The sequence below is a fragment of the Artemia sp. Qi Xiang Cuo genome, chromosome 18, assembly GCF_049724085.1.
Source record: "Artemia sp. Qi Xiang Cuo chromosome 18, ASM4972408v1, whole genome shotgun sequence".
NCBI lineage: Eukaryota > Metazoa > Arthropoda > Branchiopoda > Anostraca > Artemiidae > Artemia > Artemia sp. Qi Xiang Cuo.
Genome location: NC_142811.1, coordinates 46,517,936 through 46,541,091, shown reverse-complemented (window position 1 = coordinate 46,541,091; position 23,156 = coordinate 46,517,936). Strand labels below are relative to the sequence as shown.

At 36.4% G+C, this 23,156-nt stretch overlaps 1 protein-coding gene across 2 annotated transcripts in view; it reads right to left on the bottom strand.

The window, feature by feature from the left end:
* The window catches only part of RtGEF (Rho-type guanine nucleotide exchange factor), a 142,396-nt gene that overhangs the window by 26,167 nt on the left and 93,073 nt on the right, over positions 1-23,156 (bottom strand). For both annotated transcript variants that reach the window (XM_089104674.1, XM_089104673.1), the window contains one exon: positions 2,166-2,235. In XM_089104674.1, coding sequence (XP_088960800.1) covers positions 2,166-2,235 — 70 coding nt within the window. The remainder of the gene's footprint in view (positions 1-2,165; positions 2,236-23,156) is intronic.

Here is a 23,156-nt window from a genome sequence, read left to right as displayed (position 1 = left end):
CAACATTAAAACTTACAACGAACAGAAATTATTACGTATACGAGGGGGGTTGTCCCCTCCTCAACAGCTCGCTCTTTATTCTAAAGTTTAGAATTTGTCCCATTTCTTTAAACACGACTCCTGAAACACAAGGGTAGTTTAATTAGAACAATAAGTAACTTTTCTTAAACTGCCGAAAAACTTTAGCATGAAGAGCGGGGTGTTGAGGAGGGGGAACCCCCCCTTTAACATACGTAATAATTTCTGTTCGTTTTAAGTTTTAATGTTGCTCCTTGCTTTCAGTAGAAAAAACTTGTTTTTTTATTTAATCTTTTAATCTAGCCCAAAGCGAAATTCGACTCCTGCCAAAGCCAAGCTAAAATATTCAATTTTGGGTCGCTTTGCTCTGGGAGCCCCTATCTCAAAAGTTACTTTTTATAGACAAAATTCATTTTCACACAAAATCCTCCACGTAACAGTCACAGTCAAGCACGGCCTTTCTTCAATACCGAATATAGGCTTTTCACATTTTGGGCACTCAGCAAGAATCCAAGTTCCCTGGGATTTAGTATTGGATTAAAATAAATATGAAAATATCCAACTTTTCAGCGGAGTTTCGGCAATTTAGTACCTTAAAGCATTAATTTGACTGTGAATGTTCCAGTAGAATATTTTCATGAAAATATTTTATAACAAATAAATTAATAAATTTTTTTAAATGTCCTAAGAACTTAACAAATGATGAAAGTACAGGGGTCTTATCTGACATTTTTACACAGATAAAAGTACCAAGCACCGTTTGCTAAGCTGTTCTCAAAAGGAATAGCAACAAGGTAATTCAAAACCGGAAAACCAAAGTCTAATTGAACCTATATTGCTTTGTTTATCCTCCCTTTGAAATCAGATTAGCAAACATTTTTGGGTAATTATCTCAAAAGTATAAAACACAATCTTTAGACGTGAAGGCGATTAAATGAAAAAGTAGTTTATAGGCAAAGTACTTATAGTTATAGTAGTTACAGTTATAGTGATCGGAGTAATGAGGGAGTAGAAAAGTTTTGTTTTGAAAGTTGTTTATAAATTCTTATTCCTCCAGATACTGGAGTATCTGGATGTGAAACTGGAGTTCGCAAGCCAGGCGTCTCTTGACGTCTTTGAGTTGGTTCTTATCAGAAGTAAGTACGCTCCCTAGGTATGTGAAGTCTTCCACCCACTCAATGATATCTCCACCAAGCCGAAGGCTGAGATTTGCCTGTGAATCGGGCTTACGTGAGCAGCACATGGCTTTCGTTTTTGAGGTGTTGATGGTCATCCCGAAGAGGTTTGGTAGACGAATGAACGTTATTAGTTGATTGAAGGTCTTGAAGGGACTCGGCTATTAGGTCTATGTCATCGGTATATGCTAGTTTATCTATCACTATTCCTCCGATAAGGGCGTCAGACCTGTGAGTGAAAGGGCTGCATGTAGGAAGAGATTGAACAGCTCGGGTGATAGTAGCCAAGTCAAGTCAAAGTAGTTTATACGCAAAAGCAGTTTATATCCATTATAGACAAAATTGCTTATTATCCTATTGATATACAATTTGGTTTGTCCGGTCAAAGATTTAGCCTTTCTGAATCCCAGTTGCTGTCATATCCTTAAGCATAGTTTGCTATTCCTAGAAAGGGTCATCTTTCAGAAATCTTTTGGGCAATTCTAGCAATAAAAGTTTTTTTTTAATATCAGTGTTTACTTACTTTTTGTTTTTTGGTTTGGTACTTAAAGTTTAGCTTTTTTCAGCTTATTTAATTTATTTTCGTATTTTATAAAATAAGAAACAGGTTAAAAAAAGCATTCTAGAAAATAATTTACCCATGGGAGCTGATATGTTTTTTTTATATACTACGAAAGAATTTAACACATAACCAGGTTAAAAAAGATTAGACATATTAAACCATGGGTTAAAAGTAAATAACAAATTTAAGGAATCGAAAACATTAATAATAAAATAAGAGAAAATAACGACACATAGCAAAACACCATATTTACAATATAAACGAAAGCAAACGAAAGAAGAAATTTACGTATTTGAAAAAAAAGAAAGAAGTCTGAAAAAAGATAACAAACTCAATATAAAAGCATTTGATAACCAATGGATCCAAACTAATAGAACAAGAGATGTAAAGAAAGAAAAAGTAAAAAATACCTGAAAGTTCAAACGCGTTACTCCTTGACACGATTCGGTTGGCACTAATATCACACAGAGGTATCCGCTTCTGTTTACGACAACAATTCATGTAAAAAAGTGCAATGTTAAAATCTGACTGTGACATTGATGCAGTTAATTAATCTATGCGAAACAGTAGAATTTATAGTCTGATAAAATGACACAACGGTTTCTATTGATAACAATTAATTCGTCAGAATTCCATTTTTTATGAGTCTACGTCATTCTAAAGTCTCGTCATTTAGGCTGTACGACGGACAATGGTTCTTTCTAACACTATTTCACTAGTGTTTTTGAGCACTACATTTATGAACTTTTTTTTAAGTGATTCTGGGTGGAATTATTCAAATTGGCACGTTTCTCAAGGCAGACTGATCTTAAAAATTCCAACTTCGGTGCATTTTCATTCGAAAAATTACAGTAACCACATTTTTACTCTTATTGTTGCACTATTTTAGACAAGGGATCTGATAACATTATTCCAACCACGGAAATTCAAAAGATTTTAATGCGATATTTTTATCAAACGGAGATTCTATTCCTGGTGATGCAAGGCCCAGGATTCAATTCCAGCTACCCTGGGGACCAACGCAAGGACCTTCGTAGTCGAGAAACATCGTTAACGAATAAGTGAATCAATCAAACAGAGATACAGACTATTATGGAATTAAATAGACTATATCGATCGGTACAGTCCATTCAAATTATCTCATTTGCTTCTCAGGGAAAACAGAAGGTTTTGGTTTTCGGAAAGGCTTTACGTTTCCCTCGATAGCAGATACACTTCGAAAATAATGCTTTTGGCACAACGATTGCCTTTGCCAAACCTCGAAGGTATAAACATGTCTTCACTTAGGCTCTTAATCAAGATATTTTATCCAAGGGTACTCAAACCATCTCAGGGAAGGACAAGGGCGCCTATAAGGGGGGGGGGGAGGAGGGCGGTAACCCCCTGGCTGAATGACGGTATTATATATTCGTATTAATTAAAAATATTTTTAACAGAGTAAGTTTTCAGAAAAAAATAAAGAGCTCTTTTAAGCCAAAAATGGGCAGAAATAGAGTCAAATGATCTTCCGAGCGTAAAGCAACCACACATCACTATCCGCAATTAAATTAAACTTAAAACGAACAGAAATTATAATAAATAGCCGAGTCGAACTCAAAATGAGCAAAAATTAACATTAGTAGGGCTGACAACCCTCATGCCTTAACAAGACCAGAGAATAACTTAGGCTTTACTAAAAAAAAAAAAAAAAAAAAAAATGACCGTGGATAATCAGTTTAATTTAACTATAGTGATATTTATTCCTTAAAATAAAAATGGGTAAAAAAAGAGAGTAAAAAAAGTTTTTTCCTTCTTTAAGTAAAAAAAGTGAAAACATTTAAACTTATTTTGTTTTTAGTAAAGCGCAAATTATGTTCTGGTCTTGAGAAGGCATGAGAGGGGGGGGGGGGGTTATCAGCCCTACTAATGTTAATTTTTGCTCGTTTCGAGTTTGACTTGGCTATTTATTCTAATTTCTGTTCATTTTGAGTTTCATTTATTTATTGATAGTGATTTGTGGTAGTTTTACACTTGGATGATTACTTGACTTCATTTCTGCCCTTTTTGGCTTAATGGAGCTCTTTAATTTTCTTTGAAAAGTTTGTTTTGCGGAAGAAGTTTTTTTTAGATGAATTTCTATTCGTTTTTTATTGACAAAGACATTTTCATGAAATAAAAATAATATTTTATATCTTTCGTTTTTTTTTCTATAAGAATCCGTAGTTTGGCATAGTTGTAAGAATTTTACATGCCCAATATCGATTAATAAATAGTTTCGGGACAAGTCCATTATGTTGGAGAAAATATTTGTCTAAAAATGTTGAGTATGTTTGTGGGAAATAAATCAACATGAGAGAAGGGCTTATTGCCCTCCAGTCTCTTTTAATTCTTAGAAAGGAACTTAGAAATTTTAATTTTGAATCGAATTAGCTTCTTTAAATGTTTCAATGATATTTCTAGCTATTATAGAGTGGTGCTGCCTATGATATTGCTTATATGCCTTTTTGAAAACCTGCATGTAATATAGTTTTTTCGTTTAATTGGAAGTAATAATAGTAGGGTAAGAGGTACCATTTTGCGTAGACATATAGCAATTTGAAATATCATATGGAATTTGGGTGAAGCTATATACTTTGCGTACGCCCCCGTACCAAACAGGTTCTACAGGGCATTACACCTTTGCCAAGAGATTTACGCAATTTAAGGACAAGTTTTTCTGACGTAGATTTCTAGTTCATGATATACAAGTTTTTTTTTAGGTTAAATCCGTGGTCATTCATCTGTAAGTTGATTAGTAGGTTTTTTTTTTTTTTAAACTTGGCTAATAGGTTTGTAAACATATTACTACGAACGCTACATGCATTCTATTTTTGCGACTAGGAGCGAGATTGTGTAATGCTATCCGACTGATTTCGTTTCATGGGTTCGTTAATAGAACGAGTAATGTTTTTGAAAAGGGTAATTACTTCTTTAGTTTACGAGATTTGCGAATTTTTTTGCGAAAAGATATTTGCGTAAAGGTATTGCGATGGTTAAGAATGCCTCACGGGTAATTAAATAATGGGATGCTTGCATCAACAATACAAAGAATATGCACAGATACTTAATAGATTTGACGCTTACAAGAGACATTGCTAGAAGGTATTCAATAGCTTAATTGAAAAGTAATGATAGAATGACATTGTGACTTGACCTAGCTTTACCTCGCCGATGTGGTCTGTATAATACATAAGTAACGTTTGAAAAGTATTGTCAATTTAAAAAGAAATGGCTGAAAAGTGTTTTGAGGGGGATGGGTTGCATGGAGGGTTGAGTTGCACTAGGGTTCAGTTAAAGGGGATACAGTTGCACGGAGGTTTCGGTTATACAGGGGTTCAGTTACAAGGGGGATTCAGTTGCACGGGAGTTGAGTTAAATGGGAATTGAGTTCCACGAGAGTAGTGCTTTGTCGTGGTTTAGCCGTGAGGTCCCTTACCACAACCCCAAAGGGCTCCGATCCCCCCACCCCAACCCTGAAGGAACCCCTCCCCCGGTCCTCAAAGGTTCTCTAGACTCCCAAAGGGCCCGTGGTTTACCTTGTAACTTTTACATTCTCTTGATTTTCAAAGTTCCGTTTGAAGGACTCTGTTGTTTTAAGCCAGTGTAATTTTTTCTTTACATGGTGTTCGTTAAAAATAGCGAGAATTTCTGTTAAATAAATAAATATTATATTTTTTCAGTTCAATTGAAGGCGAGTATTTCTGTTAAATAAATAATTGTTATACCTTTTAAAACGAATTCACGGGGTTTGAGGGGGCTCTGTCGTTTTAAGCCGTTTGATTTTTTATTTACATGGTGTTCGTTCAAAAAGCGAGGATATTCCGTGTGATTTTTTTGGGAAGTTTAATAAATTTATTAGTTACCGAGAGTTCAATGACTCCTCCTCTCAATGACTTCCAGGGGTTTTATGACTCCTCCTCACAATGAATTCAGATGGTTTTAGGACTCATCCCCCTAGCCATAACTCCATTCAACCTTGAGCGAGGATATAAAAGTTTGATGAAGTATTTTTCTGCTTAACAACTACATTAATAACTTCCAAGATGATAGGACTTATTTTTTAATTTAATTGGTCATGAAAAGTCAAAGTCTAACATAAAGAACAAGGTATTTCGGAGGGGGTAGCTAACTTCATATACGGGATAATTTCCATTCGTCTTAGTTTTTAACGATGCTCCTTATTTCTAGTTGAAAATGCTTATTTTTTAATTTAATTGGGAATGAAAAGTCAAAGTCTAACATAAAGAACAAGGTATTTCGGAGGGGTAGCTAACTTCATATACGGTATAATTTCCATTCGTCTTAGTTTTTAACGATGCTCCTTATTTCTAGTTGAAAATGCTTATTTTTTAATTTAATTGGGAATGAAAAGTCAAAGTCTAACATAAAGAACAAAGTATTTCGGAGGGGGTAGCTAACTTCATCTATGGGATAATTTCCATTCGTCTTAGTTTTTAACGATGCTCCTTATTTCTAGTTGAAAATGCCGATTTTTTAAATTTAATTGGGAATGAAAAGTCAAAGTGCCAGAATTGTTGAAATCCACTAGCTCAGTATTGGGGTCTTAGTCCACCAGCCTGAATGGTGGAAATCCACTGGCTCAGTATTGAGGTCCCAGTCCACCAGCCTGAATGGTCGAAATTCACTAGCTCAGAATTGGGTTCTTAGTCCACCAGCCTGAATGGTGGAAATTCACTAGCTCAGAATTGGGGTCTTAGTCAACCAGCCTGAATGGTTAAAATTCACTAGCTCAGAATTGGGGTCTTAGTCAGTGTTCAGATTGGAGCGTTGGGGTCCGACTACCTGGGCTTTATTTGTCAAGACCTGAATGCTAAGCGATGGACATGAGCTCGATTGGGACCCCATTGTGAAAACGGAAAAAAAAAAAAAAAATATATTGTTGATATGTGTGTAGAGCATGGCATGGTTACCGCTAGGGGCAACAGTCTAACCGTTGACGGTTTTAGGTATCCGTGAATAAGTTCTAAGGCAAGAGTGGAAATTGGGACAAATTTTTGGAGGTGCCCACCTCACCTGCTCAGAGTCTCAGGCAAGTGACCATAAATTTGAAAAAGTGGAAATTGGCTCAGATTTTCTAAACTGAGCTGAGACAATGAATAGATACTATTGGGAAAGTTATTGGAGACGCTGAGCATCCTTGAACAAGTGCTAAATTGAGAGAGGAATTTGGGACAATATTTGGGGGCACCCACCCGCCCAGAGTCTCCGGCTGTTTACACAAAAATTAAAAAAAAACACAGAGACTACATATAAAAAGAGATTAATCACAAAAAGAGAGTACAAACATACCTACCCGACACATAAAGACGACACATACCCAGAGACAACACAGATACACAGAGTCAACAAACAATGAGAGATGATACACACACACAGACAATAAAAACACACATAGAGACGACACACACAAAGAGACGACACACACACAAACAGTTACGAAACACACAAAGAGACAACACACACACACAGAGACAACAGCCACACAGAGACGACACACACACACACAGAGACGACACACTCAAAGTGACGACTTACACATAGAGACGACACACACACAGAGACGACACACATAGAGAGACGACACACACACAGAGACGACACACTCAAAGTTACGACTTATACATAGAGACTACAAACACACAGAGACTAAAAACACACAGAGACGACATAAAAAAAGAGACGAATAACACACAGAGAGGACACACACAGAGAAATGACCCATAGAGACGACACATGCACAGAGACGATACACACACACAGAGTCAACACACACAGAGAGACGAGACACGCACACAGAAATGACAAAACACACATAGAGACGACACACAAAAAGAGACGTCACACACACACAGATACGAAACACACATAGAGACGACACACACATAGAGACAACATACACACACACAGAGACAACATCCTCACAGAGACGACACACACACGCAGAGACGACACACTCAAAGTGACGACTTACACATAGAGACGACACACACACAGAGACGACAAACACACAGAGACGACACAGATAGAGAGACGACACACACACAGAGACGACACACACAAAGTGACGACTTACACATAGAGACGACACACGCATAGAGACGACAAACACACAGAGACGACACAGATAGAGAGACAACACACACAGAGAGACGACACGCACACAGAGACGACAAACACACAGAGACAACACACACAGATAAGAAACACACAAAGCAACGACACACTCACAGAGAGTACAAACACACAGACACGACACACACACACAGAGACGACACACACAGATAGACAACACAGACATAGAGATGACAGACACACAGATACAATTTGAGACAATATTTGGGGGCACCAACCTGCCTAGAGTCTCCGGGTGGCGACCCAAAAATTTAAAAAACACACAGAGACGACAGACACAAAGAGACGAATCACACACAGAGAGGACAAACAAACAGAAACGACACATAGAGACGACACATACACAGAGACGATACACACACACAGAGTCAACAAACACAGAGAGATGAGACACACACACAGAAATGACAAACACACATAGAGACGACACACACAAAGAGACGTCACACACACACACACACAGATACGAAACACACACATAGAGACAACGCACACACACACACAGACAACATCCACACAGAGACAACAAACACACACACAGAGACGACACACTCAAAGTGACGACTTACCCAGAGAGACGACACACACAGAGACGACAAACACACAGAGACGACACACATAGAGAGACGACACACTCAAAGTGACGACTTATACATAGAGACGACACACACACAGAGACGACAAACACACAGCGACGACAGACACAAACAGAATACACACACACCCAGACTACAAACACACAGATAAGACAAATATAGACTCCACATTCACACAGACGATACAAACACACAGAGTCCACACACGCACAGAGAGACGAGACACTCACACAGAAATGACAAACACACATAGAGACGACACACACAAAGAGACGACACACACAAAGAGACGAAACACACACACACACAAACACAGAGACAACATCCACACAGAGACGACACATACATAGAGAGACGACACACTCAAAGTGACGACTTACACATAGAGACGACACACATACAGAGACGACAAACACACAGAGACGACACACATAGAGAGACGACAGACACACAGAGACGACACACACAAAGTGAAGACTTACACATAGAGACGACACACACACAGAGACCACAAACACACATAGACGAAACACATAGAGAGACGAGACTCACACAGAGAAGACAAACACACAGAGACAACACACACAAAGATACTAAACACACAAAGCGACGACACACGCACAGAGAGGACAAACACACAGAAACGACACACACACACAGAGACGACACACACATAGAGACAACACAGACATAGAGATGACAGACACACAGATACAAAACACCCACAGAGACGACACACACACAGAGTCCACTCACACACACAGAGGACAGACACACAGAGACGACAGACACACAGAGAGGACAAACACACAGAAAAGACACATAGAGACTACACATGCACAGAGACGATACACACACACAGATTCAACACCTAAATACACTAATCGCACACAGACACGACACACACACACATACACAGACACGACAGACAAAGCGATACCCCACAGACCCAGAGACAACACACATATAGAGACGACAACACATAGAGAGACACGCACGCAGAGACGACAAACACACAGAGACAACACACCAACACAGATACAAAACACCCACAGAGACGACACATGCACAGAGACGACACACACACAGAGTCCACTCACACAGAGAGAGGACAAACACACAGAGACGACAGACACAAAGAGACGAATCACGTTTTCAACCAGACTGGTTTTTGACACGACACACAAACAGAGTCATAGTGAGAGAGATATCCAAAAAGTTGGGTTAATCTAGGTTCACTTAGAGTGGCGCGCCACTCTAAGTGAACCTAGATTAACCCAACTTTTGGATATCTCTCTCACTATGACTCTGTTTGTGTGTCGTGTCAAAAACCAGTCTGGTTGAAAACGTGGAGTTTTCGTGCTGGTCATTTTTTTGCGATGTGTAGGAATCAGTGGGGAATCCCCACTCGTTTGAAAAGGTGCCAAGGAAAGGCAAGTGATTCGTCTCTTTGTGTCTGTCGTCTCTGTGTGTTTATCCTCTCTGTGTGTGAGTGGACTCTGTGTGTTTGTCGTCTCTGTGCATGTGTCGTCTCTGTGGGTGTTTCGTATCTGTGTGTGTGTGTTGTCTCTGTGTGTTTGTCGTCTCTGCGTGCACGTCATCTCTCTATGTGTTGTCGTCTCTGTGTGTGTGTCGTCTCTGTGTCTGTGTTGTCTCTATGTGTGTGTCGTCTCTGTGTATGTGTGTGTGTGTGTGTGTCGTTTCTGTGTGCTTTTCGTCTCTGTGTGTGTTGACACTGTGTGTGTGTGTGTATAGTCTCTGTGCATGTGTCGTCTCTATGCGTCGTTTCTGTGTGTTTGTCCTCTCTGTGTGTGAGTAGTCTCTTTGTGTCTGTCGTCTCTGTGTGTTTGTACTCTGTGTGTGTGAGTGGACTCTGTGTGTGTGTGTCGTCTCTGTGGGTGTTTTGTATCTGTGTGTCTGTCATTTCTATGTCTGTGTTGTCTCTATGTGTGTGTCGTCTCTGTGTGTGTGTGTCGTGTCTGTGTGTGTGTCCTCTCTGTGAGTGTGTAGTCGCTGTGTGTGTGTAGTATCTGTGTGTGTGTTGTCTCTGTGTGTTTGTAGTATCTGTTTTAGTGTAGTCTATATATGTGTTTAGTGTCTGTGTGTTTTTAGTATCTGTGTTTGTGTCGTCTCTATGTGTCAGTCGTCTCTTTGAGTGTGTCGTCACTGTGTGTGTGTCGTCTCTCTCTCTGTGTCGTCTCTGTGTGTGTGTCGTCTCTATGTGTCAGTCGTCACTTTGAGTGTGTCGTCTCTGTGTGTGTGTGTCGTCTCTGTGTGGATGTTGTCTCTGTGTGTGTGTGTGGTGTCTCTTTGTGTGTGTAGTTTCTATGTGTGTTTCGTCTCCTTGTCTGTGTGAAGTCTCTTTGTGTGTGTAGTCTCTTTTTGTGTTTTTTCTTTTATGTTTTCGTTTCTAGTATCTGGGTGTGTGTTGAGTCTGTGTTTGTGTTTCGTCTCTGTGGATGTGTCGTCTGTTTGTGTGGTGTCTGTGTGTGTGTGGTGTGTGTGTGTGTTTAGTGTCTGTGTGTCTGTCGTCTCTGTGTGTGTGTCGTCTCTGTGTGTGTGTCGTCTCTATGTATAAGTCGTCACTTTGAGTGTGTCGTCTCTGTGTGTGTGTCGTCTCTCTGTGTGTGTCGTCTCTGTGTGTGTGTCGTCTCTATGGGTAAGTCGTCACTTTGAATGTGTCGTCTGTGTGTGTGTGTTTGTTGTCTCTGTGTGGATTTTGTCTCTGTGTGTGTGTGCGTTGTCTCTATGTGTGTGTTGTCTCTATGTGTGTTTCGTCTCTGTGTGTGTGTGTGTGTGACGTCTCTTTGTGTGTGTCGTCTCTATGTGTGTTTTTCATTTCTGTGTGTGTGTCTAATCTCTCTGTGTGTGTTGACTCTGTGTGTGTGTATCGTCTCTGTGTATGTGTCGTCTCTATCTGTCGTTTCTGTGTGTTTATCCTCTCTGTGTGTGATTCGTCTCTTTGTGTCTGTCGTCTCTGTGTTTTTTAAATTTTTGGGTCACCAGCCGGAGACTCTAGGCGTTTGGGGGCCTCCCAAATATTGCCTCAATTCGGCTCTGTGTGTGTCATCTCTATGTCTGTGTTGTCTATCTGTGTGTGTAGTCTCTGTGTGTGTGTGTTGGGTCTGTGTGTGTTTCCTCTCTGTGAGTGTGTGGGAGCTTTGTGTTTCGTATCTGTGTGTGTTTTCTCTGTGTGTGTTTCGCCTGTGTGTGCCCGTGGTCTCTCTATGTGTGTCGTCTCTGTATCTTTGTCGTCTCTATATGGCAGTCGTCACTGTGTGTGTCCCTTCTCTGGGTGTGTGCCTTGTCTCTATGTGTGTGGTCTCGGTATGTTTGTATTGTCTAGGTGTGTGTCGTCTCTATCTCTGTAAGTCGTCTCTGTGTGTTTGTCATCTCTCTGTGTTTGTCGTCTATGTGTGTCTGCGTTCTCTGTGTGTGTGTGTGTGTTGTCTCTATGTGTATGTTGTCTGTCTGTGTGTGTCGTAACTGTGTGTGTGTGACGTCTCTTTGTGTGTGTAGTCTCTATGTATGTGTTGTCATTTATGTGTGAGTGTCTCGTCTCTCTGTGTGTGTTGACTCCGTGTGTGTGTATCGTCTCTGTGGTTGTGTCATCTCTATGTGTCGTTTCTGTGTGTGTGTCCTCTCTGTGTGTGAGTCGTCTCTGTGTGTGTGTCGTTTCTGTGTGTGTGTCGTCTCTGTGTGTGTGTCGTCTCTATGTATAAGTCGTCTCTTTGAGTGTGTCGTCTCTGTGTGTTTGTCGTCTCTGTGTGTAAGTCGTCACTGTGAGTGTGTCGTCTCTGTGTGTGTTTTTGTCGTCTCTGTGTGGCTGTTGTCTCTGTGTGTGTGTGTGTGTTGTCTCTATGTGTGTTTCGTATCTGTTTGTGTGTGTGACGTCTCTTTGTGTGTGTCGTCTCTATGTGTGTGGGTCTTTTCTGTGTGTGTGTCTCATCTCTCTGTGTGTGTTGACTCTGTGTGTGTGTATCGTCTCTGTGTATGTGTCGTCTCTATGTGTCGTTTCTGTGTGTTTGTCCTCTCTGTGTGTGATTCGTCTCTTTGTGTCTGTTGTCTCTGTGTGTTTTTTAAATTTTTGGGTCACCTGCCGGAGACTCTGGGCGGGTGGGTGCCCCCCAAATATTGTCCCAAATTCCTCTCTCAATTTAGCAATTGTTCAAGGATGCCCAGCGTCTCCAATAACTTTCCCAATAGTATCTATTCATTGTCTCAGCTCAGTTTAGAAAATCTGAGCCAATTTCCACTTTTTCAAATTTAGGGTCACTTGCCTGAGACTCTGAGCAGGTGAGGTGGGCACCTCCAAAAATTTGTCCCAATTTCCACTCTTGCCTTAGAACTTATTCACGGATACCTAAAACCGTCAACGGTTAGACTGTTGCCCCTAGCGGTAACCATTCCATGCTCTACACACATATCAACAATATATTTTTTGTTTTTTGTTTTCCGTTTTCACAATGGGGTCTCAATCGAGCTCATGTCCATCGCTTAGCATTCAGGCCTTGACAAATCAAGCCCAGATAGTCGGACCCCAACGCTCCAATCTGAACACTGACTAAGACCCCAATTCTGAGCTAGTGAATTTCAACCGTTCAGGCTGGTGGACTAAGACCCCAATTCTGAGCTAGTGAATTTCCACCATTCAGGCTGGTGGACTAAGATCCCAAATCTGAGCTAGTGAATTTCGACCATTCAGGCTGGGGGACTGAGACCTCAATACTGAGCCAGTGGATTTCCACCATTCAGGCTGGTGGACTAAGACCCCAATACTGAGCTAGTGGATTTCAACTATTCTGGCACTTTGACTTTTCATTCCCAATTAAATTAAAAAAATAGGCATTTTCAACTAGAAATAAGGAGCATCGTTAAAAAACTAAGACGAATGGAAATTATCCCGTAGATGAAGTTAGCTATCCCCTCCAAAATACCTTGTTTTTTATGTTAGACTTTGACTTTTCATTCCCAATTAAATTAAAAAATAAGCATTTTCAACTAGAAATAAGTAGCATCGTTAAAAACTAAGACGAATGGAAATTACCCCGTATATGACGTTAGCTACTCCCTCCGAAATACCTTATTCTTTATGTTAGTCTTTGACTTTTCATCCCAATTAAATAAAAAATAATCATTTTCAACTAGAAATATGGAGCATCGTTAAAAACTAAGATGAATTGAAATTATACCGTAGATGAAGTTAGCTACCCCCTCTGAAATACCTTGTTCTTTATGTTAGACTTTGACTTTTCATGCCTAACTAAATTAAAAAATAAGTCCTATCATCTTGGAAGTTGTTAATGTAGTTGTTAAGCGGAAAAATACTTCATCAAACTTTTATATCTTTGCTCAAGGTTGAATGGAGTTATGGCTAGGGGGATGAGTCCTAAAACCATCTGAATTCATTGTGAGGAGGAGTCATAAATCCCCTGGAAGTCATTGAGGGGGGGAGTCATTGAACTCTCGGTAACTAATAAATTCATTAAACTCCCCAAAAAAATCACACGGAATATCCTCGCTTTTTGAACGAACACCATGTAAAGAAAAAATCAAACGGCTTAAAACAACAGAGCCCCCTCAAACCCCGTCAAGTCATTTTAAAAGGTATAACAATTATTTATTTAACAGCTAAGACCCCAATACTGAGCTAGTGGATTTCAACCATTCTGGCACTTTGACTTTTCATTCCCAATTAAATTAAAAAAATAAGCATTTTCAACTAGAAATAAGGAGAATCGTTAAAAACTAAGACGAATGGAAATTATCCCATAGATGAAGTTAGCTACCCCCTCCGAAATACCTTGTTCTTTATGTTAGACTTTGACTTTTCATTCCCAATTAAATTAAAAAATAAGCATTTTCAACTAGAAATAAGGAGCATCGTTAAAAACTAAGACGAATGGACATTATCACGTAAATGAAGTTAGCTACCCCCTCCGAAATACATTGTTCTTTATGTTAGACTTTGACTTTTCATTCCCAATTAAATTAAAAAATAAGCATTTTCAACTAGAAATAAGGATCATCGTTAAAAACTAAGACGAATGGAAATTATCCCGTAGATGAAGTTAGCTACCCCCTCCGAAATACCTTGTTCTTTATGTTAGACTTTGACTTTTCATTCCCAATTAAATTAAAAAATAATTCCTATCATCTTGGAAGTTATTAATGTAGTTGTTAAGCAGAAAAATACTTCATCAAACTTTTATATCCACGCTCAAGGTTGAATGGAGTTATGGCTAGGGGGATGAGTCCTAAAACTATCTGAAATCATTGTGAGGAGCAGTCATGAAACCCCTGGAAGTCATTGAGAGGGGGATTCATTGAACTCTCGGTAACTAATAAATTTATTAAACTTCCCAAAAAAAATCACACGTAATATCCTCGCTTTTTGAACGAACACCATGTAAAGAAAAAATCAAACGGCTTAAAACGACAGAGCCCCCTCAAACCCCGTGAAGTCATTTTAAAAGGTATAACAATTATTTATTTAACAGAAATCCTCTCCTTCAATTGAACGGAAAAAATATAAGAATTATTTATTTAACAGAAATTCTCGCTTTTTTGAACGAACACCATGTAAAGAAAAAATCACACCGACTTTAAACAACAGAGTCCTTCAAACGGAACTTTGAAAATTAAGAGAATGTAAAAGTTACAAGGTAAACCACGGCCCCTTTGGGAGCCTAGAGAACCTTTGAGGACCGGGGGTTCCTTCGGGGTTGGGGTGGGGGGGGATCGGAGCCCTTTGGGGTTGTGGTAAGGGACCTCACGGCTAAACCACGACAAAGCATAACTCTCGTGGAACTCAATTCCCATTTAACTCAACCCCCGTGCAACTGAATCCCCCTTGTAACTGAACCCCTGTATAACCGAAACCCCCGTGCAACTGTATCCCCTGTAACTGAACCCTCGTGCAACTCAACCCTCCATGCAGCCCGTCCCCCTCAAAACACTTTTCAGCCATTTCTTTTTAAATTGACAATACTTTTCAAACGTTACTTATGTATTATACAGACCACATCGGCGAGGTAAAGCTAGGTCACATCACAATGTCATTCTATCGTTACTTTTCAATTAAGCTATTGAATACCTTCTAGCAATGTCTCTTGTAAGCGTCAAATCTATTAAGTATCTGAGCCTATTCTTTGTATTGTTAATGCCAGCATCCCATTCTTTAATTACCCGTGAGGCATTCTTAACCATCGCAATACCTTTACGCAAATATCTTTTCGCAAAAAAATTCGCAAATCTCGTAAACTAAAGAAGTAATTACCCTTTTCAAAAACATTAGTCCTTCTATTAACGAACCCATGAAACGAAATCAGTCTGATAGCATCACACAATCTCGCTCCTAGTTCCAAAAATGGAATGCATGTAGCGTTCGTAGCAATAGGAGTATATACCATCTTTTGAATTTGCGCAGACCTCCGTACCAAACAGGTTTTTCTGTTAGGTAAACAGGTCATTACACTCTTTGCCAGGGAATAATGTAATTTCAAAAGTTCAGCGTAACTTCAAAGTTCAGTGTCCTTTTTTAGTGATTAACCAGAAAACCGGTGTCTCTTTATACCTGCCAATTATTTCTATATATATTCAGATTTCAAATTTGAGTCTCCATCAGTTTTGAATAGTTTATATTTGAGATAGCATTACAGGCATTTTTTGTAAAAAGCATTTACATGGAAAAAATGGAGCAATTTTTGGTGAGTAAAAAATATTCTCATTATTATATAAAAAAAAAATTGTCTTGTCATTAAGTTAAGGAAGAAATTCTTTCCTTACACTAGAACTAAGGGTACTTATGTACTTATTAGCCTTTTTTTTTTATGATACTAAAATAACTCTTAGTAACTTAGATTTATAAATGTACGTTTTTATTTTTTTTTATCGTTATAACGTGTTCTTTTCTATGTTTTTTGAATATTTTGATCAGATTTCGATAAGTACTTATGTAGCTGAATGAAATGTGTATTTTTTCATGTATGAATTGTTAAAAAATATTCCTTTTTTATCCATATAAATGACCTTTGTTGTTAGGTATGTTTTTGAAAATACTTCCAGGCAAGTCTTCAAAAAAAAAAATTGTCTTGTAATTAATTTGATTAATTAATTATTTCTTTATACTGTGTGTGGTTTCCTCTTTTAAAAATGTATTAATTGTTACAAAAGCTTCCTTTTTTATCAAGATAAGTGGCTTTTTTTTTTTTTTAGGAATTTTTTTGTAAAAAAATCAAGGGCCTTCTGTATTTACGGGTTTATTTTTTTTAAAGATAAGTGGTCTTTTTAGGGAATGTTTTTGAAAAAAAAGTGCTTAGCTTTCGATAGGTAATTTTGCATTAGAATAAAATGATGATTCTTTTAATGTATTAATTGTTACAAAAGCTTCCTTTTTTTTACAGTGTTATTTTTTTTTATCAATATCATTGTTTTTTTTTTTTTTAGGGATTTTTTTTGAAAATTTTGAACTAAAAGTCGTCTTTTTATAAACTCGTAAATACATTTTATTATTTAAAAAAACTCACCCCCCCCCCTATTCAAAAAAAAAAAATTTTTTTCAATTATACACAAATTTGATAAATAAATTTTTTTGATTATCTATCATTTTTTTTTGAAGTACATTTTTATCTCCTAGGGGGGGGAGGGGATTGACTGAGCAATGCTAATTAAATTTTCCAATTATTAAATTTATATTTATGTATACATTTTATTGAAATCTGATATTTTAAAGAGAAAAAAAGGCTGTTATACCAAAGAGTTTTAATAATTTCTGACTAAATTGACTTTGAGTTTCACAAAATGTTCATAACCGCATGATTAGTAACAATTTTACGCTTGAGTATACAAAGAGGAAGCTCGTTGAAGGAAGTGTCAGTGACTGGATAATATTGAATAATAAAAAAAAATCTTTTAATTTTATAAAAAATATAAATTTTTAAAAATTTTTTTTTTTTTTTTATAATAAAGTAAAATATAAATTTTTTTTTAATTGAAAAAAAAAAAAAAAAAAAAAAAATTTTTTACAAAAATTTAAATTCTTTATCTCTTAAATCTTGCAAGCGACCTACTGAGAAAACTAGTTTTATTTTAGGAAGTTGTTGATCAAACCCCCAGCAAAAGCGAGCAAAGTTGGATGTCACCCCTGACAGAAATGTGAGTCATAGCAAAATACATCATGAAAATACCCCCTTGCACATTTTCGAAGATTCGAGCGCTAGAAGAAAACAGATAAGGTTGCTTATAAAAACACATGAAAAAGATAGACATTGACTTCTATTTAAAGGAAGAGATTTGAGGCGCTATGCTCAGTTAAACAATTCATGGAAGCATCATATAGTGTTTTTATTCTAAACTTCCAATTGGTCTGTGAATGTTCGTTTCTAAAAGCAGTATTTTTTTTTTATTTCAAATAAAATTCGTTTACTTTTTAATACTCCCACTAATCAAAGGGTTCAGATATTCTTATAATATAGTTTATATCATAGCCCCCTGCGATATAACCTATTCATCACTTGAAAAGGTCATTTTTAGCCTAATTGCGTAGGTACTAAAGGAACATTGAACATTTTTTTCTGATTTTGTGTGTTTTCGCAAGAAAATAGATTGTCTTTAGCAAACTTAGCCATAGATATTTGAAACTCTGCATGAATATCTGAATTTTTAGCCTAATTGCGTAGGTACTAAATGAACATTGAAATATATTCATTTTTAGCCTAATTGCGTAACTACTACAGGCACAATTTTTTTGTATCTATTAGTATCAATATTCCTTTTTTTAGAGTTTCTGTTACTATTGAGCCTTACATGCCTGAAATCATGAATTAGAATATTTAATTAACTGTTTGGGTTTTCAGACACCATAGCTAGTTGAAACTCTACATAAATATCTTCATTTTTAGCCTAATTGCGTAGGTACTAAAGGAACATTGAACTTTTTTTCTGATTTTGTGTGTTTTCGCAAGAAAATAACTAGTCTTTAGCAAACTTAGCCATAGCTAGTTGAAACTCTGCATAAATATCTTAATTTTTAGCCTAATTGCGTAGATACTAAAGGAACATTGAAATATCTTCATTTTTAGCCTAATTGCGTAGCTACTAAAGGAACATTTTTGTTCTATCTATTGGTATCAATATTACGTTTTTTAGAGTTTCGGTTACTATTGAGCCTTACGTGCCTGAAATCATGAATTAGAATATTTAATTATCTGTTAGGGTTTTCAGACACCATAGCTAGTTGAAACTCTACATAAATATTTTCATTTTTAGCCTATTTACGTAGGTACTAAAGGACCATGAACTTTTTTTTCTGATTTTGTATGTTTTTTCAAGAAAATAACTAGTCTTTAACAAACTTACCCATAGTTAGTTGAAACTCTGCATAAATATCTTAATTTTTAGCCTAATTGCGTAGGTACTAAAGGAACATTGAAATATCTTCATTTTTAGCCTAAGTGCGTAGCTACTAAAGGAACATGTTTGTTGTATCTATTGGTATCAATATTACGTGTTTAGAGTTTAGGTTACTATTGAGCCTTACGTGACTGAACTCATGACTTAGAATATTTAATTAGCTGTTTGGGTTTTCAGACATAGTTTTTATATGTTCATGAGTGTTAGGTTCCTGGAGGATTTTATGACTCCTCCTTCCAATGAGTTCAGATGGCTTTAGGACTCATCTCCCTAGCGATAACTCCATTCAACCTTGAGTGAAGATATAAAAGTTTAATGAAGTATTTTTCTACTTAACAACTACATTAATAACTTGCCTAATTGCGTAGCTACTAAAGGAACATTGAAATATCTTCATTTTTATACTACTTGTATAGCTACTAAAGGAACATTTTTGATCTATATATTGGTATAAATATTCCGTTTTTTTAGAGTTTCGGTTAATATTTAGCCTTACGTGCCTGAAATCATTAATTAGAATATTTAATTAGATGTTTGTGTTTTCAGACACCATAGCTAGTTGAAACTCTACATAAATATCTTCATTTTTAGCCTAATTGCGTAGGTACTAAAGGAACATTGAAATTTTTTTCTGATTTTGTGTGTTTTCGCAAGAAAATAAATGGTCTTTACCAAAATTAGCCATAGTTAGTTGAAACTCTGCATAAATATATTAATTTTTAGCCTAATTGCGTAGGTAGTAAAGGAACATTGAAATATCTTCATTTTTAGCCTAATTGCGTAGCTACTAAAGGAACATTTTTGTTGTATCTAATGAAGTATTTTTCTACTTAACAACTACATTAATAACTTCCAAGATGATAGGACTGTATGACACAGAATTTATCAGTTACCGAGAGTTCAATGCCTCCTCACCGCAATGACTTCCGGGGGTTTTATGACTCCTCCCCACAATGAATGTGCGCACGTAACCTCGTCTAAATGAACCTTAAAAAAATGAAATAAAGCTATGTCGACTTTGCATATCTCTCCTGATTGGTCCCTAAAAAACCAGTCTGGTTGAAAACGTGGAGTTTTCGTACTGCTCACTTTTTGCAATGTGTAGGAACCAGTGGGGAATCCCCGCTCGTTTGGAAAGGTGCCAAGGAAAGGCATGCAAATAGCATGTAGTTACAAAACTTGTTTAATCACGTTTCTTGAATGAAGTATCTGCACTGTATATTCAAGAGGTGAAATCAATAAAGAGCTTGTTACTTACTTACAAATATTTTTTTTTATAATTTCTTGAATGAAATTTCCGTATTGTGTGTGTCATCTCTGTGGGTGTGTTGTCTAAAAAACCAGTCTGGTTGAAAACGTGGAGTTTTCGTACTGCTCACTTTTTGCAATGTGTAGGAAGCAGTGGGGAATCCCCGTTCTTTTGGAAAGGTGCCAAGGAAAGGCATGCAAATAGCATGTAGTTTCAAAACGTGTTTAATCACGTTTCTTGAATGAAGTATCTGTACTGTATATTCAAGAGAAGAAATCAATAAGGAGACTGTTACTTACTTACAAATAGTTTCATAATTTCTTGTATTAAATGTAAGTATTGTGTATCTAAGATTTGAAAGAGAAAAAAAAATGTTACTTAATTACTTGCTATTTTTTTTAATAATTTATTTAATGAAGTATATGAACTGTATATACAAGAGGTGGAATCAATAAATAGTTTGTTACTTACGTACAAATATTTTCATAATTTATTGAATTAAATTTCAGTACTGTGTATCCAAGAGTTGACTTCAAGAAAGAAATGGTTACTTACTGAGAATTTTTTCATAATTTCTTGAAATTAATTTCTACATCGTTTATCTAACTCGTGAAAACAATAAAGAGTTTGTTACTTACTTAGAATTTTGTCATAATTTCTTGAACGAAATGTCTTTTTGTTTATCCAACAGGTGAATTCAAGAAAGAATTTACTACTTATTTAAAATTTTTTCATAATTTCTTGAATTTAATTTCTACATCATATATCTAACTCGTGAAAACAATAAAGAGTTTGTTACTTACTTAGAATTTTGTCATAATTTCTTGAATGAAATGTCTTTTTGTTTATTCAACAAGTGAATTCAAGAAAGAATTTGCTACTTAGTTACAATTTTTTTTCATAATTTCTTGAGTGAAGTTCCCGTATTGTGTATCCAAGAGTTGACTTCAAGAAAGAAATTGTTACTTACTGAGAATTTTTTCATAATTTCTTGAATTAAATTTCTACACATGAGTTGACTTCAAGAAAGTAATTGTTACTTGCTGAGAATTTTTTCATAATTTCTTGAATTTTAAAAAATGAAATAAAGCAATGTCGACTGTGCATGTCTCTCTTGCTGTCTAAAAAACCAAAAAACCAGTCTGGTAGAAAACGTTGAGTTTTCATACTGCTCACTTGTTTAACTTTGTAGGACGCAGTGGGGAGTCCCCCCTCATGCGGACAGGTGCCCCGGACAGGCAAGCACATAGTATGTAGTTTCAAAAAACGTGTTTAATCACGTTTCTTGAATGAAGTATCTGTAGTGTATATTCAAGAGGTGAAATCAATAAAGAGATTGTTACTTACCTACAAATACTTTCATAATTTCTTGAATGAAATTTCCATATTGTTTATCTAAGAGTTGACTTCAAGACAGAACTTGTTACTTAATGAGAATTTTTTCATAATTTCTTGAATAAAATTTCTACATCGTGGAGCTAAGTGAAAATTGTTTGTGATAAAGAGAAAAAAGTTACTTACTTGCGATTTTTTTCATAATTTCTTTAATGAAGTATCTGTACTGTATATCCAAGAGGTGTAATCAATAAATAGTTTGTTACTTACTTACAAATATTTTCATAATTTCTTGAATGAAATTTCTGTACTGTGTATCCAAGAGTTGACTTCAAGAAAGAAATGGTTACTTACTGATAATTTTTTCATAATTTCTTGAAATTAATTTCTACATTGTTTATCTAACTCGTGAAAACAACAAAGAGTTTGTTACTTACTTAGAATGTTGTCATAATCCATCAGGTGAATTCAAGAAAGAATTTGCTACTTACAATTTTTTCATAATTTCTTTAATGAAATTTCTGTATTGTGTATTCAAGAGGTGACTTCACGAAAGAATTTGTTACTTACTTACATACAATTTTTTCATAGTTTCTTAAATGAAGTTTCTTTATTGTGTATCCAAGAGGTGACTTCAGGAAAGATTTTGTACATTTCTTAAAATTTAAAAATTCTAAAGAATAAATCCGGGTTAATATTAAATTTATTTTTTTATTAAACTTTTTAACATATTTTTTTTTTTAGAAAAAAAAAACACAACAACAAATGTTTAAATAAAAAATAGTACTTAGAGTTCACTCTTAAACATCCACAAACGATGGTCCCAGGATATATAAAAGTTTTTACCATGTCTTATGGATTTATCACGATCAGGTAAGTTCTTAGGTATCCACTGTGCGAAGAACCTAACCTCGTCTTCGGGACGGTGATAACCCCCTTCAAATTTAGGACACTTAAACTCTTCTAGATTGAAAAGTGGAATCCTAGGGTCACACTTTTGAATTAAAACTTTATCTGTAGGTACATTGCACTTTACGTAGAGCGCTTCAACCCTGAAAAAGCTGCAAATTTCACCGACTTCCTCCTGAACATTTCTCAGTTCCCGAACAGCATTATTAAGTAGTGTAATCACTCTATCATAGAATCCAAGTCTGTTTATATAACGTAATGTAGTACTCCACAAACTTTTATCATACTCAAACATGTTATAGTTCACTATCCAATGATAACAGTCAATTTCTTCGAGTTCCATAGACAATAATAAAAATGCACATTCAAATATAACACCGCAAGATGATTTTTTCAAACTGATAAATTCTGTGTCATACAGTCCTATCATCTTGGAAGTTATTAATATAGTTGATAAGTAGAAAAATACTTCATCAAACTTTTATATCTTCGCTCAAGGTTGAATGGAATTATGGCTAGGGGGATGAGTCCTAAAACTATCTGAATTCATTGTGGGGAGGAGTCATAAAACCCACGGAAGTCATTGCGGTGAGGAGGCATTGAACTCTCGGTAACTGATAAATTCTGTGTCATACAGTCCTATCATCTTGGAAGTTATTAATGTAGTTGTTAAGTAGAAAAATACTTCATTAAACTTTTATATCTTCACTCAAGGTTGAATGGAGTTA